Source organism: Hemiscyllium ocellatum, chromosome 3, assembly GCF_020745735.1.
Source record: "Hemiscyllium ocellatum isolate sHemOce1 chromosome 3, sHemOce1.pat.X.cur, whole genome shotgun sequence".
Classification (NCBI taxonomy): Eukaryota; Metazoa; Chordata; class Chondrichthyes; order Orectolobiformes; family Hemiscylliidae; genus Hemiscyllium; species Hemiscyllium ocellatum.
Genome location: NC_083403.1, coordinates 54,262,538 through 54,279,292, shown reverse-complemented (window position 1 = coordinate 54,279,292; position 16,755 = coordinate 54,262,538). Strand labels below are relative to the sequence as shown.

General features: G+C 41.6%; 1 protein-coding gene across 1 annotated transcript in view; it reads left to right on the top strand.

Moving 5' to 3' along the window:
* The window catches only part of me1 (malic enzyme 1, NADP(+)-dependent, cytosolic), a 425,357-nt gene that overhangs the window by 193,920 nt on the left and 214,682 nt on the right, over window positions 1-16,755 (top strand). The window contains exon 5 of the mRNA XM_060850027.1: window positions 827-988. Within this exon, the coding sequence (XP_060706010.1) occupies window positions 827-988 (162 nt within the window). The remainder of the gene's footprint in view (window positions 1-826; window positions 989-16,755) is intronic.

The following is a 16,755-nucleotide window of genomic DNA, read 5'->3' as shown; positions in this document are numbered from 1 at the left end:
CACATATGAATGTAGTTATTCGGGTGTGATAATACAGGGCTGCTGACCCCTGTCGTCGATCAGGAGTTAGCAGTAACTATGGGAGGGAAGGGATTTGAAATTGAATCACAAGCAGGGTGTTTCAATTGTAGGGTTAATTGTGTGTAATAGTCACGAATCCGAAGGTAATACCTATTTTTGACAGGTTTTTGGCTTCAAATACATCCGTTATATTGGAGTCAAATAAACGCTTTATCCATTGCTTGTACTAACTGCAAAGATGAGTGTCAGAGAAACTGAACCAAGGGTTCATCACCTTCCACTTTCAATTTAAAATTTAAAGCCCCTTAAATAATTTTTCACTTGGGTTATGAACTAAAGCTTTTCAAAGCAAACGATTGCTGTCAGCTGAATTGTGAATCACATTCCCATTGCCTCACCCAGGCTTCACCCTGGAATTCTCAGTTATATCCTGACTCTACAGGTCACCACTGGAATTCTCAAGGAAGCAACTACTTTGATCCAAGTCCAATGGAATCTCTGCCAGTTATGTTGAGACCCTTGTAAAATTTCTGTACTTGTATATTTTTCTTTTTTTCCTAATCGAAGGACCTCAGTTAACTGTTTGGATAGGGTTCTAACTATCTGGTCTCCAGAAATATTTTTCAAAGCTAAGGTAAGATGAAGAGCAGTGACAAGTGTTGTTTCTAACTCCCCTCCCCTCCTCTAACATATGTTTGAGATTAAGAATTCAGGTTGTCTTTATTATGTTGATGAATGATTCTGCTGCTATCATATTATATGAATCTTGCCTTTGTCTCAAACTCTCTATTTGCTATTTGTCAAGGCTATTGTCATCACAGATGGAGAACGTATCTTGGGTCTTGGAGACCTTGGGAGTTATGGAATGGGCATTCCAGTTGGTAAGCTAGCACTCTACACCGCATGCGTTGGAATGAATCCCCAACAGTGTTTACCAGTGATGTTAGACGTTGGCACTGATAACGAGGTAAAACAATGACCTGTGTTGCAATTTTACAACAGTACATTATCTGACTTTTTGGTTTTATTTTCAGTGGAGCCCGTTATTAGTTTAAGATTATCAATGTACAACAAATCAAATATACTGCCTGTCCAATTGTAACAGTGCAATTTTTATATGCAAAGCTTCCAGCAAAAATGTCTGTCCTGCGGGAATTCTTTTCCAGCATCATTGTCTGGCATGTTGATTTAGACTTGGGCTGAATACACAATTTAATGTGTGCACTGAATTATTAGATAACGATCAGTGCTCTGATATCAAGGCCAACTGAAAGAAGTGTTTGCACCAGTGTGATGGTTGCGCTGATTGTAGAGCTGAGCCAAGAAAATGGAATATGTAATAAACCAAAGAATTGCCGGTTATGAGAAGGAATGATCAGGTGGAGGAGCTGCGGGATGTAATGAGGCAATGGAAAGGTTTGAAATTTTAAATTGTATGCGCTGGAGAACAGGGCACTGTAGTTGGACCGTGAGAACGAGATAATAGTCGACCATAAATTAATGCAACAGAGAATGTAGGCAATTGAATGTCTGACATGTTAGTATGGAGAATAGGAGCTGAGCAAGGATGACAAGGAAAAAAATTGAGTATAGGAGAGATCGAAGTGTGGATAAAAAAATCTATATTCTTCCCAGGGCCCAAATGCTGGCATCATCGAGGGATGGAAGTGAGGTTGTAATTGTTGACTTAACTGGGAGCTTAGCATTCCAGCTCATTGAAGTGGAAGTACCCCATGGATTGAAGATGGTGCCAGATGGGCAAACTTAAAAAAAAAAATCCTGTTAAGTTTTTCAATATAAGGGACTGAAAGAATTGACGGTCTCGTCCAATAGTTTTCCTATCATCCATCATCCTGGTAGGTTGAGGCAAGAGAATCTCTTTGCATCTTGATATTGGATACTCGGCCTCTGAGTTGGAGCTTAAAGTCGAAACATACTTGGATGCAAATGAAAATAGAACTAAAGTGGCAACTCCTTTGCTGTCTTATCTATAGCTCTTCAATTGATTTGATTGATTCAGGGTTTAAGCCTTTGAGATACTGAGATGTTTAACACAGTAATCTGTTAGTATGCCATAGTTCAGCTCATTAGCATTGTGTCAATCGGATGTAGGAACTTAAATTCACATACACATTTTAATACTGACGCAGTTTTATGATTGCCTTGGGCTAGCAGAAAGCTGAGAATTGTGCTAAGCTCCTATTTGGGTAATTTGACTTAGCTGCAATAGCCCTGTTTCTCTTCATGCTATTAAGAGTTAATGTCTTGTCACTGATCCTTCAGGATTACAATCAATACTTCATACTCCTAAGATTATTTCAGGTGTACATTTTAGATTGGATGTTTCTCTCCTATTATCTTGCCAACATGCACTTGGTACTGACTACCTAAAAAGACAACTATTCAGGATAAAGCAGTCAACTTGATGGCACCCTATCTAATTCCTTTTAACTTTAACTGCCTTGACGTTTACGATCCATATGGTACACTGCAACAACCCATCAATTCTCCTTAGACAGTATCTTCCACACATGTAACCTCTGCTACCTGGAAGGATGCATGGGAGCACTGCCGTCTGAATTTCCCCTCCAAGCTACTCACCAAGCCTGGCTTGAGATTATATCACTGTTTCTTTTAATGTCCGAGTCAAAATCCTGGAACTCCCTTCCTAACACCCCTATGGGTACACATTGGCAACAAGGACTAGGGAGTTTGAGAAGGAAGCTCACCACGAGCTTTGTCAGTGCTGGTATTAAATTATCGTCCAATGATACCCACATCCCATGAATGAATACATTTTACAAACAAACATTGACTGTTTTTAAGAATATGCCTGCTGACTTCCCAAAGTCTGTCCATCAACTTGAAGGCACAAGTGTGATGGAATACTCCCCACTTGATTTGTGCAGCTTCAACAACACTCTAAGCTTGATATCATCCAGGACAAAGCAGCCCACTTAATCAGCATCCACAAACATCCACACCCTCCACTATCCACACTGCAGCCACTACCCGCAGGATGCGTTGCAGAAATTCACCATGACCGTTATGTCAAGGGTGTGGTGCTGGAAAAGCACAGCAAGTCCCGCAGCATCTGAGGAGCAGGAGAATCGAAGTTTCAGTTATAAGCCCTTCATCAGAAATTCCGACTCTGATCTCCAGCATCTGCAATCCTCACTTTCTCCCATGACCGCACTTGCCTAAAGGATAAGGCCAGCGAATACATGGAATGCCACCATATGCAATTTCTTCTCTAAACCTTGATGACTTGGAATATATCACTGTTCACTCAGAGTGGCTGGGTACATTCCTGGAGCTCCCTCGCTAACAGCATTGTGTGTCTTGTCCCTGCGCCAAATGCCCTGCAGAGGTTCAAGAAGGCAGCTCACCATGACTTTCTCAAGGGTAACCAGGGATGTGTAATAAATACTGGCTCAGCCACTTTTGCTGACATTCCATGAGTGATTTTTTTTTAAAAAAAGACCGCTTTGCATCCTTGACCAAAAAAAAGTTAATATTTTGATGAAATCTGTAATGAGTTATGTAATCTTTACCAATTCAAGTCCATGTGTTACTTTATTTAATCATTGACCATTCATTTATCAGAATAATCAATACTGAAAAGTACAAGGTGTAGATACAGGTATCCAGTTCCAGCCAATGGGTCTCTTGGCAATTTGCCAAAATCAGAAGCACATAACCAATGTATAGGCAACAGCCAGCATGGACACTGCCTGTGTGCACTCAGACATATGAAGGGGTGCTTGTGAAATCAGCACAAAATGCATCTGACTTTAATGATGTTTTCAAGCTTGCAATTTCAGTTCATACTCCCTGTTAATCACCTATAGTTTAATGTGTTCAATATGCATTGCAAATGGGAAGGGCTTGATTTTCTCTTTTGTGGTCTGCTCAGACCACTCAATGTCAGGCATAAGTCTCCCTTTCTGCAGACAGGCCTGCAGCCTCAAAGTAGGAGAAGGGCATCATTGACCGAGACAAAGACCCTTACCATGATCTACTTGACTTCAGTTTTTCTAGGCCAGAGGGGACATCTCCAACATCTAACAATGAGCTCCATAGAGTGAGAAAATCGAGGTAACCAATTCTCTGGCCAAAGAGGAGTGCAGTGTATTCCCTTTCCAGTTGGTCTGGGTGTGTGGCTTCACTGGGCTCAGTATCATGGTGCAGGGTGTCATTGGTCACATTTTGTATTTTGAAAGAACAGTGTAGAAATTCAGAGATTCCCTACTGAAAAAGGTTCCCCAAGCTCCAAGTGCAGTTGAATTGTTACATAGTGCAATGCAATTGTTAAGATCTAATATCATAGCAGCAGCCATGGTGCCTTACACTTTGCAAGTCCAACATACTAATAACACTTCAGACACTTTTCGTGAGTGGCTAATGGGCAGCAAGGGTCATCTTGAACAACTAGCTCATTACTGTGGTGCTCCACTGATATGGTGTGGGTGATATGAATGTGTTGAGAGCCATAACTACATTCAAAATTTGATTGAGCAGACTATTGTGTTCTTGTGCAATGCTTTTACTGTCTAGATCCCTCAGTGAGAGCTCAGAGGTATGAGGCGGGGGTGTCGCAATTCATCACTGTCTCTATCATAACCTCACCATGGCCTGGATATACCTCACCAGGGAGGAGAATGTGGGTGGGTGGGGATGGAAAAGTTGGAGTGGTGGTGGGGGGGGGGGAAACAACTGATACGTCTCCTTTCTGGCCAGGCTGGATCAGCTAATGATCAGCTCCTTTGACTGCATTAACACTGAACAGAACCTATGTTCCCTAATCATCAGCTGAACCAAACCATGACAGTTCCTTGGCCACTGTGCTGAAACAAAATCCACTGCAAGCTAAGTAGTGCAAACCAACTCTATCCAACAAACTATTCCATATTTCAATCACTTTGGATTTGTCTTGTATACTTTTCTCTTTTCACTGCACCTATGCAATGTGATGTACCTCAGCGACTGGCATGTTGCTGACTTTCTGTTGGAGGAGACTGCAATGGGTATGTACGAGACCCAACTGTGCACTGCACTACCTTGTTCTGTGGTGAGGGGATGCAGGCTGGGATAAGATAAAAAGCAGAAAAAGGTTCTCCTCTGTTCTCCATGTAGTGCCAAATTTTTATCTCCCAAGCCAAATTTGCTAGCTACGTGACTGCCAACTTGGAATGGTACATTTCCTCTTCGGAGGGTCAGGCTATTTTTAAGACATGCTGGCTAGTCAAACTTTTTGATGCTTACTGCTAGTAAACAGTAGAGTTATTGTTCAAACAAGCAACAGCACCATGTTATATACCATGCATTACACTACATGGATGGAGGTTAAGACCATCACTAAACCAGTGGATCTGCTGCCTCGTGGGCAATTTTAAACAATTTTGATTTTTATTAAACAAACCACTGTAATCATACGCTGATTAGGAAGAATCTACCTCACCTTGGGACATTGGTTAATAACCTAATTCATGTAAATTGACTGATCAAACTATGTCCTGTATGAGCGTGTCATTGTGCAAACACAGGAACATTGGCTGTAGTGGAAAGTTGTTTTTCAGCTTGTTGCCAATCTGGGTCAGATTTTGTCTCCACAATAAATTGCTGATTACAAGTCATTAAATAATTTCAACTTTCTCTTTTGATTAGTCATGATGACTTGTGCAATTACCAGAAGAAACTGTAGTCATTTATCGGTCGTTTATCATTTAAACATAACAGCTGGCTTGACTTGATGTGGGTGTAACAGGAGCATTCCAAATAATTATTTGTTTGTTTTTCTAGTTTTTCAAACAAGAATGATCTCTTATCAAATTGTGAATAAAATACTTCAGAAAATTGCAGCCAGGGTTTGTTATAACCTCTACCTTGGCTAACATGGACCCAGTTTGTGATGTGGGATTCTGGAAGGGACAACAACATTTAAGTAACTGGAAGCAGACAGTATTCTGAAAAGCTTAAATACAACTGAGACAAAATACAATGCTCTGCTTCTGCTATTTTCTTTAAATCTGTGTAAATGGAGGCAGTACATTTTATTAAAAAAAACTGACATTTTAAGTTGTGACTTGAAGCAGGATTATTAATGATTGGTAGCTTTTGGTTTCTGTTTTCCAGACAGTAATCGGAGTTAGTTGAAAAGAATGAATATCGTGGAAATAGGAGTGAAATTATTAAAACAGTAATCTCCTTTTCTTTGCCCATTTTTGCCTGTCCTCTTCACTTACAGTTGTTGGAGTCATTGTGTTAAATTTTATTGGAAAGGCTTTGAAAAGTGTTGATTTTACCCTTTGCAATATCATTCTAAATGAATGTAAGTAACCATTCAGGAATTATTCATTTTATAAAGCAGTCATCAGTTCAACATTGCTGTTGTGGCAGCATTTTCTATGTTATGACAGTGACTATGTTTCAAAAAAGGAATTCATTGGCTATATACATTGGCTTTGATTTTCAATAATTGTGAAAATGCGATGCAACTGCAAGACTTCCTTTTGAATAACAATTTTGCTCTTTTGCTTATACGTATTTATTTTGTCTATGTCAAAACTTGTTAGTAGGATTTCTTGATCACTAGATTTACCTGAATAAAAGCTATTTCCCCTCCAGAAGAAAGCTGCATTGAAATATGGACCATAGTACATAGTACACTTTCTACACAGTACTGTGATTTAATCTGTTTCTGGCATTTCAAGGTTTCAATCTTCAATTTATTCAATGAGCTAGATTTTTAAAAAAAACTTGAAGTATCAAAAAAGTGGTGAGTGGTTAGCTTTCAGACTGGAAGGAAGTATACAGTGGGGTTCTGAAGGGATCTGTAGGAGAGAATTGCATTTCTTTATTGTTACAAAAACACGTAATAAAATATTAATTGGCTAGACATATCTCTAACATTTTAGGGACAACTTAGCAAAGCAAAAGGTGTTGGTTACAGCAAAATTATATATTTACAAAGAGTCAGCTCTTGAATGGAGACAGAGTCCCCAATACTTGTAGGAACGAAAAAAAAGTCTCATGACCCAATTTGGAAGTGTTTTGAATGTATGGCTGGAGAGAACTTGCCACAACATTTGCTCTCTTTGTCTGAAATCCCCCCTTGATTGAATATCCACTGAAAGGCCTTAATACGTATATACTTGTGTGGTTGTTTGATGTGGTTGTAAGTGTCAACAACCTTCTCCCCTCTGCATGAGTGCCATTTGGGAGGAGGGGTGGGGGGGGAGAGGTGGTTGTTAGGAAGAACAGTGGATGGATATGTCTGAGGCTGGGGATGTGTTTTATTTGCTATCCACAGGTAAAACCTGGGTCTGGTGCAATGAGTTATCTGCAGACAACACCCCATGCTAAATCCCCAGCCCCTCAATGCATACTGACGTCATATCCAGCCAGATGGGTCTGGAACAATCCCTGCCATCTTTTGAGATGGATGGAGTGACAGTCAATAAACCAGAATGAATGGACTTATGGAAGATGAAATTTGGAATGTCGTGTTATGAAAGCCCATACTTTGATTCATTACAATTCTAAGGGAGCTATTGGAACAGCAGTAACTGGGATTTACTCCTGTCTTTCACTCTTGAGTAAATGAGAAACCACGAACAAATTAATGGAGCGCCCATGAAGGGAACATCATCAAAAAGATGTTGAAGGAAACCTAAAGTTTGAATGAAGATATTATTGGGGTGGGGTACAGATTAGATTAGATTAGATTTTTAGATTAGATTAGACTTACAGTGTGGAAACAGGCCCTTCGGCCCAACAAGTCCACACCGACCCGCCGAGGCGCAACCCACCCATACCCTTACCTAACACTACGGGCAATTTAGCATGGCCAATTCACCTGACCCGCACATCTTTGTGACTGTGGGAGGAAACCGGAGCACCCGGAGGAAACCCACGCAGACACGGGGAGAAAGTGCAAACTCCACACAGTCAGTCGCCTGAGTCGGGAATTGAACCCGGGTCTCTGGTGCTGTGAGGCAGCAGTGCTAACCACTGTGCCACCGTGCTGCTGAACTGTAGCTTGAAGCACTGAGCCACAGTAACCTCGAAAGAAGTTGGATGGTCAGAACAAACCACCAGCCATCTAGATATCCAGTGACTCGCACCATGCAAGTGGGGTTGGTGACAAAGAGTCATAGAGATGTACAGCATGGAAATAGACCCTTCGGTCCAAATCGTCCATACTGACCAGATATCCCAACCCAATCCAGACCCACCTGCCAGCACCCGGCCTATATCTCTTCCAAACCCTTCCTACTCATATACCCATCCAAATGCCTCTTAAATGTTGCAATTGTACCAGTCTCCTCCTCATCCTCTGGCAGCTCATTCCATAACGTACCACCCTCTGTGGAAAAAGTTGCCCCTTGGCTCTCTTGTATCTTTCCCTTCTCACCCTAAGCCTATGCCCTTAACATTCCTCAAAGATGGTCACCTTGGCAGTCGAGCCTTTCTCGTGCCAGTGACAGAGTGGTGCTGTGGGTCCCTGGAAACAAGTTCTTTGTGAAGGTTGAGGTTTCCCATCTCAACTACTCTCCAGTCAGTGCATTCCAGACCTCCTCCACTGAGTGTAGATGTTTCCCTCCAATCCTCGCTAAACATCCTGTTTTCCACTATAAAGTTGTTCCCTTGTGCTGACCCTTAACTAGGGGGAAATGGCTGAGTTCTAATCACGCTGTTGTAGACAGTCATAGTTACACAGAACTTCTGTTTAATTCACCATGCCAACCAGGTTTCCTAAATTAAGCTAATCCTATCTGCCTGCGTTTGGCCCGAATCCCTCCAAATCTTTTCTGTTCATGTACCTGTCCAAAAGACTTTTGAAATGTTGTAATTGTACTCCCTTCTACCACTCCCTCTGGCAGCTTGTCTCTGTGAAAGAGTTGCCTATGAGGTCCTTATAAAATCTTTCCCCTGACCTTAAAAATATGCCCTCTAGTTTTGAACTACCCTACTCTAGGGAGAAGACCGTTGCTATTTACTGTAACTGTGCCCTTTATGATCTTTAGAAACCTCCACAAGATCACCCCTGCCGACGCGTAGCGGGGTGGGGGTGGAGGGGGAAATGTCTCAGCCTGTCCAACCTGTCCTTGTAACTCAAACCCTCCAGTGCCAGTAACATCCTTGTAAATCTTTTCTGCACCCTTTCCAATTTAATAATATGCTTCCAAAGGCAGCGTGACGAGAAATGCACTGAGTATTCCAAAAGTGGTGTCACCTATATCCTATACAGCACAACATGACATCCCAACTCCTATGCTCAATACTCTAACCAATGAAGGGAAACATGCAGAATGCTGCCTTCACCGCCCTATCCACCTGTGATGTCACTTTCAAAGAACAATGTACCTGCACCCTAGGTCTCTTTGTTCACCAGTACTCCCTGGGGTCCTACCAAATACACCACCTCATGTATCTATCACTCTTTTTGGCCCATTGGTCCAGCTGATCAAGATCCTGTTGTACTCTGAGCTAACCTTTGTCACTGTCTACTGCACCACTTATTTGACACAATACTCAAACTTGCTAGCCATGGTTACTATATACTCGCCTAAATCACATGTATAGATGACAAACAATGGACCAGCACTGATCAGGGAAATCACATGAGAACTGCACAGAGCTTTGGTTAGGCTACAGACGAAGTACTGCACGCGGTTCTGGTCACCACACTAGAGGTAAGATATGGCTGCACAGGAAGGAGTGCAGAGGAGATTGACCAGGATGTTGCTTGGGAGAGAGAATTTCAGCTATGAAGAGGGTCTGGATGAGCTTGAGTTATTTTCTTTTGGAGCGGGAAAGGTTGAGTGGGGATCTGAGAGGCGTATAAGTTGAATTGCACTAAACTGCACCATTCAGTGCAATAAAATGCACATAGTCAAATAAAATAAGGCAGTTCCAGAAGTCAAAAGCCTGATTTAGAACAATTGAGGTAGTTCATGGAGTAAGCAAAATCACTTGAAATTTAAAATTGTAACATTGCCTTTACCTTGCTGTTCTGTTTGATCATTTTGCTTTATCTCCCATTTGTCTAACTTAGTTTTGATCAGTAGCCATATAATCAGGAAGAATCTGGCTGTTTCCATCTTTATAAAGCCAACATATTTCAGAATTGCCAAATAATATTGTTTTTGAACTGCAGCCTGGTGTCTTATAACCACTTTTATTGAACCTGTTCCAGCAGGTTAGGAAACACCAACTCAGCAAATTTTGAATTGGCCCTGGATCTCCTGGCCCAGAGGAAGGGGCACTGCCACAGCACCAAGAGCCATTAGTTATTGTTGACCTGTTTATTGTTTTTGATCAAAAATACCTAGATACTGATGGTCTTGTAGATAGTTTCCTTAACAACTTGTAAAAATGTTATTACACATCTCTGGAGCAGGTGGCATTTGAAAGCAGGCCTCCTGGCTCAGAGGTCGGGCAAGCAGCATCCAAGGAACAGGAAATTCGACGTTTCAGGCCAGAGCCCTTCATCAGGAATGAGGAGAGGGTGCCAGGCAGGCTAAGATAAAAGGTAGGGAGGAGGGACTTGGGGGAGGGGCGATGGAGGTGTGATAGGTGGAAGGAGGTCAAGGTGAGGATGATAGGCCGGAGTGGGGTGGGGGCGGAGAGGTCAGGAAGAGGATTGCAGGTTAGAAGGGCGGTGCTGAGTTCAAGGGACCTGCAATCCTCTTCCTGACCTCTCCGCCCCCACCCCACTCCAGCCTATCACCCTCACCTTGACCTCCTTCCACCTATCACACCTCCATCGCCCCTCCCCCAAGTCCCTCCTCCCTACCTTTTATCTTAGCCTGCCTGGCACCCTCTCCTCATTCCTGATGAAGGGCCCTGGCCCGAAATGTCGAATTTCCTGTTCCTTGGATGCTGCCTGACCTGCTGTGTTGCTGGTTAAAGCACATTTTTCAGCTCTGATCTCCAGCATCTGCAGACCTCACTTTTTACTCGGAGGTCGGGCACTTCATGTTGGGAATGTGGTGAGGTGATCGATCTATTAATAGTACATTAGCTGCCCCTTGAAGTAATTTATTGTCTCTGGTTATCAATGCTGATATGAGAATTGTGAAATAGTTTAATTTTATTTGTTTTTAAGTTTTTATCATATTGCAATTTATGTTGGTTTACATTCCAGATTTGGAAAACTCTCAACATTTTAAAATAGCACTCCTGTTGATTTCACTTAGCCTAACCTGGAGGAAGGGAGACTTGTTTTTGCAGAGCATCAAGATAGAATTGATTACATCATTCCCCTTGAAGTTGGTGCTGTTTCTTGTACTGAATCGGTTGGGACTAAGATTGCACAAATATTAGCAGTTTTCAGTTGTGAACCTTAGGCCTTTCTATAGCCTGATTCTCAAGTGTACCATGCAGTGTGTTCTGGTAGTTGCAATCCAGCTTCTATTGATCAAAGGATTGACACAGGGTTTTCAAGCGTGTGATTAAATATAAACCGCTAAGACTCTTTAGTTTTAATGTTCAAGCCGTATTAGCTTGGTGAAAGCTTGCTCACCGACCTGTCGTCAGAGATCAGCCATCTGGAGGGGCAGCTTAGTTCACTCAGAACTCCTAATGGTCGTCGTCTTAGAATTTTAACTGTATTTTGGCAAATGGTTTCAGTAAATTTGGAATTACAATAGGAGCTGTTCTTATTAAAATAGTCTGCAGGCAGACAAATAAAAGTTTGAGATTTGTATTGACCTAAGTCACTAATTTGCTGTTTAAGACTCTGAACGGAGTAACTAAAGTCCATTTCTGTTTGTTGTTTTAAACTTCATTAAGCTACACACAAGTGTTTGTATGAAGAGCACTTTTTTGATAAGAGTTTTCAAAGTTTGTGTGAAGATTTGTAGCTCGGGTGCTTGTTGTAGTGGTTCTGTTCGCCGAGCTGGAAGTTTTTGTTGCAAACGTTTCGTCCCCTGGCTAGGAGACATCATCAGTGCTCTGGAGCCTCCTGCTAAGCGCTTCTTTGATGTTTCTTCTGGTATTTATAGTGGTCTGTCCTTGCCGCTTCCGGGTGTCAGTTTCAGCTATCCGCTGTAGTGGTTGGTATATTGGGTCCAGGTCGATGTGTTTGATGGAGTTTGTGGATGAATGCCATGCCTCTAGGAATTCCCTGGCTGTTCTCTGTCTGGCTTGCCCTATGATAGTAGTGTTTTCCCAGTCGAATTCATGTTGCTTGTTGTCTGAGTGTGTGGCTACTAGGGATAGCTGGTCGTGTCGTTTCGTGGCTAGTTGGTGTTCATGTATGCGGATTGTTAGCTGTCTTCCTGTTTGTCCTATATAGTGTTTTGTGCAGTCCTTGCATGGTATTTTATAAACTACATTAGTTTTGCTCATGTTGGGTATTGGCTCCTTTGTTCTAGTAAGTTGTTGTCTGAGTGTGGCTGTTGGTTTGTGTGCCGTTATGAGTCCTAAGGGTCGCAGTAGTCTGGCTGTCAGTTCTGAAACGCTCCTGATGTATGGAAGTGTGGCTAGTCCTTTGGGTTGTGGCATGTCCTCGTTCCGTGGTCTATCTCTTAGGCATCTGTTGATAAAGTTGCGCAGGTATCCGTTTTTGGCGAATACCTTGTATAGGTGTTCCTCTTCCTCTTTTCGCAGTTCTGGTGTACTGCAGTGAGTTGTAGCTCTTTTGAATAGTGTCCTGATGCAGCTTCGTTTGTGTGTGTTGGGTTGGTTACCTTCATAGTTTAGGACTTGGTCTGTGTGTGTTGTTTTCCTGTGTACCCTTGTGGTGAATTCTCCGTTCGGTGTTCTCTGTACTATCACGTCTAGGAATGGGAGTTGGCTATCCTTTTCTACTTCTCTCGTGAATCGAATTCCTGTGAGTGTGGCGTTGATGATCCTGTGTGTTTTTTCTATTTCTGTGTTTTTGATGATTACGAACGTGTCATCGACATGTCTGACCCAGAGTTTGGGTTGAATTTGTGGTAGGGCTGTATGTTCTAACCTTTGCATAACTGCCTCTGCTATGAGTCCCGAGATTGGTGATCCCATGGGTGTTCCGTTGATTTGTTCGTATATCTGATTGTTGAATGTAAAGTGTGTAGTGAGGCACAAGTCCAGTAGTTTAAGTATGCCGTCTTTGTTGATAGGTTCCGCCTCCCTGTTTTCTGTTCCGTATGTCCAGTAGGTTGGCTATTGTTTCTCTGGCTAGGGTTTTGTCAATCGAAGTGAACAGTGCCGTCACGTCGAATGAGATCATGGTTTCTTCTTTGTCTATGTGTGTATTCCTGATGGCGTCCAAGAATTCCTGTGTTGATTGTATGGAGTGTTTGGATCCGCTGATCAGGTGTTTCAGTTTCTGTTGTAGTTCTTTGGCCAGTTTGTATGCTGGTGTCCCTGGTCGTGATACTATGGGTCTGAGTGGGATGTCTGGTTTGTGTACTTTGAGTAGTCCATAGAATCTGGGGGTGTTGTTGCTTTCCGGTTTCATTCTTCGTAGGTCAGCTTTGGTTATCTGTCTGTCTTTTTTTTTGTAGATTCCTTAGTGTGTTATTTATTCTATTGGTGAGTTGTAGTGTGGGGTCAGAATCCTTCATCTGGTAGGTGTTGGTGTCTGCTGGTAGGTGTTGTGCTTTTTTGATGTAATCTGATTTATCTAGGATGACAGTCATTCTGCCTTTATCTGCTGGTAGTATGATTATGTTCTTATCATTTCTTAGTGCTTTCAGTGCTTCCCTCTCCTTGTGTTGAGGTTATGTTTGTCTTTTTCTTATCATCATAGGTACGACAGTTTGTCTCACTGTTTGTTGTGTCTCTTCAGTCAGTCCATTGTTCCTGAGTGTGCATTCTAGTGCTGCTAGGAAGTCTGCTGTCTTGGCATCCCTGTGGTTGTAGTTGAGTCCCTTGGTCAGTATAGTTCTTTCCATGTCTGGGAGAGGTCTCTGGGAAGCTCCAGAGCACTGATGATGTCTCCTAGCCAGGGGACAAAACGTTTGCAACAAAAACTTCCAGCTTGATAAGAGTTTGCATGTAACCACATTTGTGAGTGATAAACATTTTTGGTAATATCGGTTTGCTCTTTGGTATGTCATGGTTAGTGATTTTGCTTTTTTTTTCAGGTTTTAGTTATCCCCAGTTCTTGTAACCTAATTGCAAATATTGACTGAAGCATGAATTTGATTTTACTTTCTAAATAAAATATTTATGTAATTTTTTTTCCTAATATTATGTTCTTGCAAAATGATTTTGTGCAATGATTAAGTTTGTTGAACAGTCTTAAATCTATGATTCTTGTTTGTTCTTAATTTTTCTGCTTAATTTGTGAAGTGAATGGCTTTAATATTGAAAATTTGGTTAAAATGATTTGAGTTAAAGCTACTATGACATAACAACATTGTGAAGTCTCTGGTTCTGTGATCAAGAAGCAGTGAGAACTATGTGGCATGCTGCAGCATGCTACATTGCCTTAAATGCTCATCCAAAGTGTAGATTGTTAGGAGTGTCAAAATCTCATCAGTTCAGTGATACCAACTAATTCGATTATACTTGTTTTTGGGTTATAGATTACTTAGTGTGGAAACAGGACCTTCGGCCCAACAAGTCCACACCGACCTGCCGAAGCGCAACCCATCCAGATCCATTCCCCTACATTTATCCCTTCACCTAACACTATGGGCAATTTAGCATGGCCAGTTCACCTAACCTGCATGTTTTTGGATTGTGGGAGGAAACCCACGCAGACACGGAGAATGTGCAAACTCCACATAGAGTCGCCTGAGGTGGGAATTGAACCCAGGTCTCTGTGAAGCAGCAGTGCTAACCACTGTGCCACTGTGCCGCCCACCAGAGTGGTGTGAATGTGGAACTTGCTGTGACAGAATGGTACAAATGCCTTTAAAAGGAAGTTAGACAAATGTGAGAGAAGGGAATAGCTGGTTATGATGGCTAATTTAAAAAAGGAAAGATTGGAGGAAGCACAAAATACTGGAGGCTGGTTCTTCCAAATGGGCCTATTTCTGGACCAAAAATGGTACAGTTTTGAAATCAGCTTTGACTCGTGGTTTTCGGTGTGGAGCAAAGCAGGAGTGCACCAGGGAGAGTGGCTGTAACAGGAAAGCGGTGTTGTATCACAGGCATTGTTTTAGAAGCTATTGGCCGATCGGCAGTGTGAACCTTTTTCCACTTCACACACAGTACCTCTCACAGTTTGAGTCAAGTATCGCACTGACCTTTCAGGACCTTTTGCTGGACTGGATATAACTAGCTACCTTGAATTCCAACTCTGACTTCAAGACACTAACAGAATGTGTGGTCACATTGAGAATTAACAAGTAGAGGACAAAATCAATACTTATGTATATTTGGCTTCAGATTTATAAATCTGGAAAAAAAACCCATGTTCTGTGCTTTGAGTAGATTCTGGGTTGGACTAAGCTTAAGATCACTTTTTGAATTTCAGGCTGGAGACCACTGATCTCGGCAGTAACTGGAAGGTGCTTAATCCAGGTGCATCTGTGAGCACTGTGGTGGCTTTCCTCATTTCATTTCCCTGTCTGTAAGCCAAAATTGAACTAAGAAGTCTAGTTCAATAGCTGATAGACTGGGAATTAATCTTCCAATTTCTCTTTCAGAAAGTCAGAATGGTTAATACTGTTAACCTTTTGTAATTGTGCTGTAAAATACACACATGAAATCAAATTAACAGCTTGTTTTGCATGTAATCATTGACTGCTATCTGCTCTGCTCTGTTAATGCTGTATTTCTTTGCATTATGTAACATTTGGCTCAGTAGTTGAATTTATTCAATTGCTGTGCAAAAACTGGAAGCAAGTCAGTTGATTTAATGCAAGTAATGGTGGGTAATATTTTCTTTTGAAATGAAGTGGGGAGGAAAAATTGACTGTTGGATCTAGCTAATTTTTCAAAGTGCTCTGAATTTACATACGGCACATGGCACAGAAACAACTCAAGCCTCCTCACATGCTTTCCCAACTAAATGAATGGTTGCACCCACTTATTCCTTTGTTTTCCAATGTTTGTCCAGTTTCCCCTGTGTTGAAACTCTCCTGTTTGGTTTTTATTCATTCTCTTGAGCTTTAAATTCCCAACTCTCTTGGGCACAGAATTTGCTTCCTAATTTCCAACTGGATTTCTCAGTTACTACCTTGTAGTGTTATCCTCTGGTCATGAGCCATTGAAATTTTTAGTTAACAGATAGCAGGAAATAGTGTACTGTGAAAGATTAGCCAAGAAGTTAAAATATTTGGAAAAATAAGGTATGTACTACTTAAACAAGGCAAAAAGATGCAATTTAATCTGGAAGGTACTTGCTAGGCAAGGGGATGCAAAATTCAGGCTTGGTATGGAAGGGAAAAATGTACCAAGGTTGCCAGTATACAGCTGCTATTCAGTTTTCGTTTCTAGAAATGAAGGCCAAAGAGGATAAGCAAGTTTAGCTGTGCACACAGCCAAGGATATCAGAAGGCAATTGGTTCCTGGAACTGTGCCTAATGAGTGGGTCAATGCCTTTCAAGGGTGGGTGGAAGAAAAGATGATTAGAAAGCTGAATTTTTTTAAAGAACCTTCCATTCCACTGTCACTACCACAAGAAAAATGTAGTCTGGAGGTGGTCCATGTGATTTTATTTTCCCTTTTTTAGATGAATTCTATTAAAGGTTATCATTAAAAACATAAAAATATTTCATGGTAATTGTATGGATGAAAGATTGGTGGATTGAATGTTTTAGCTTGTGTAGTGGAAAGGCAGCAAGA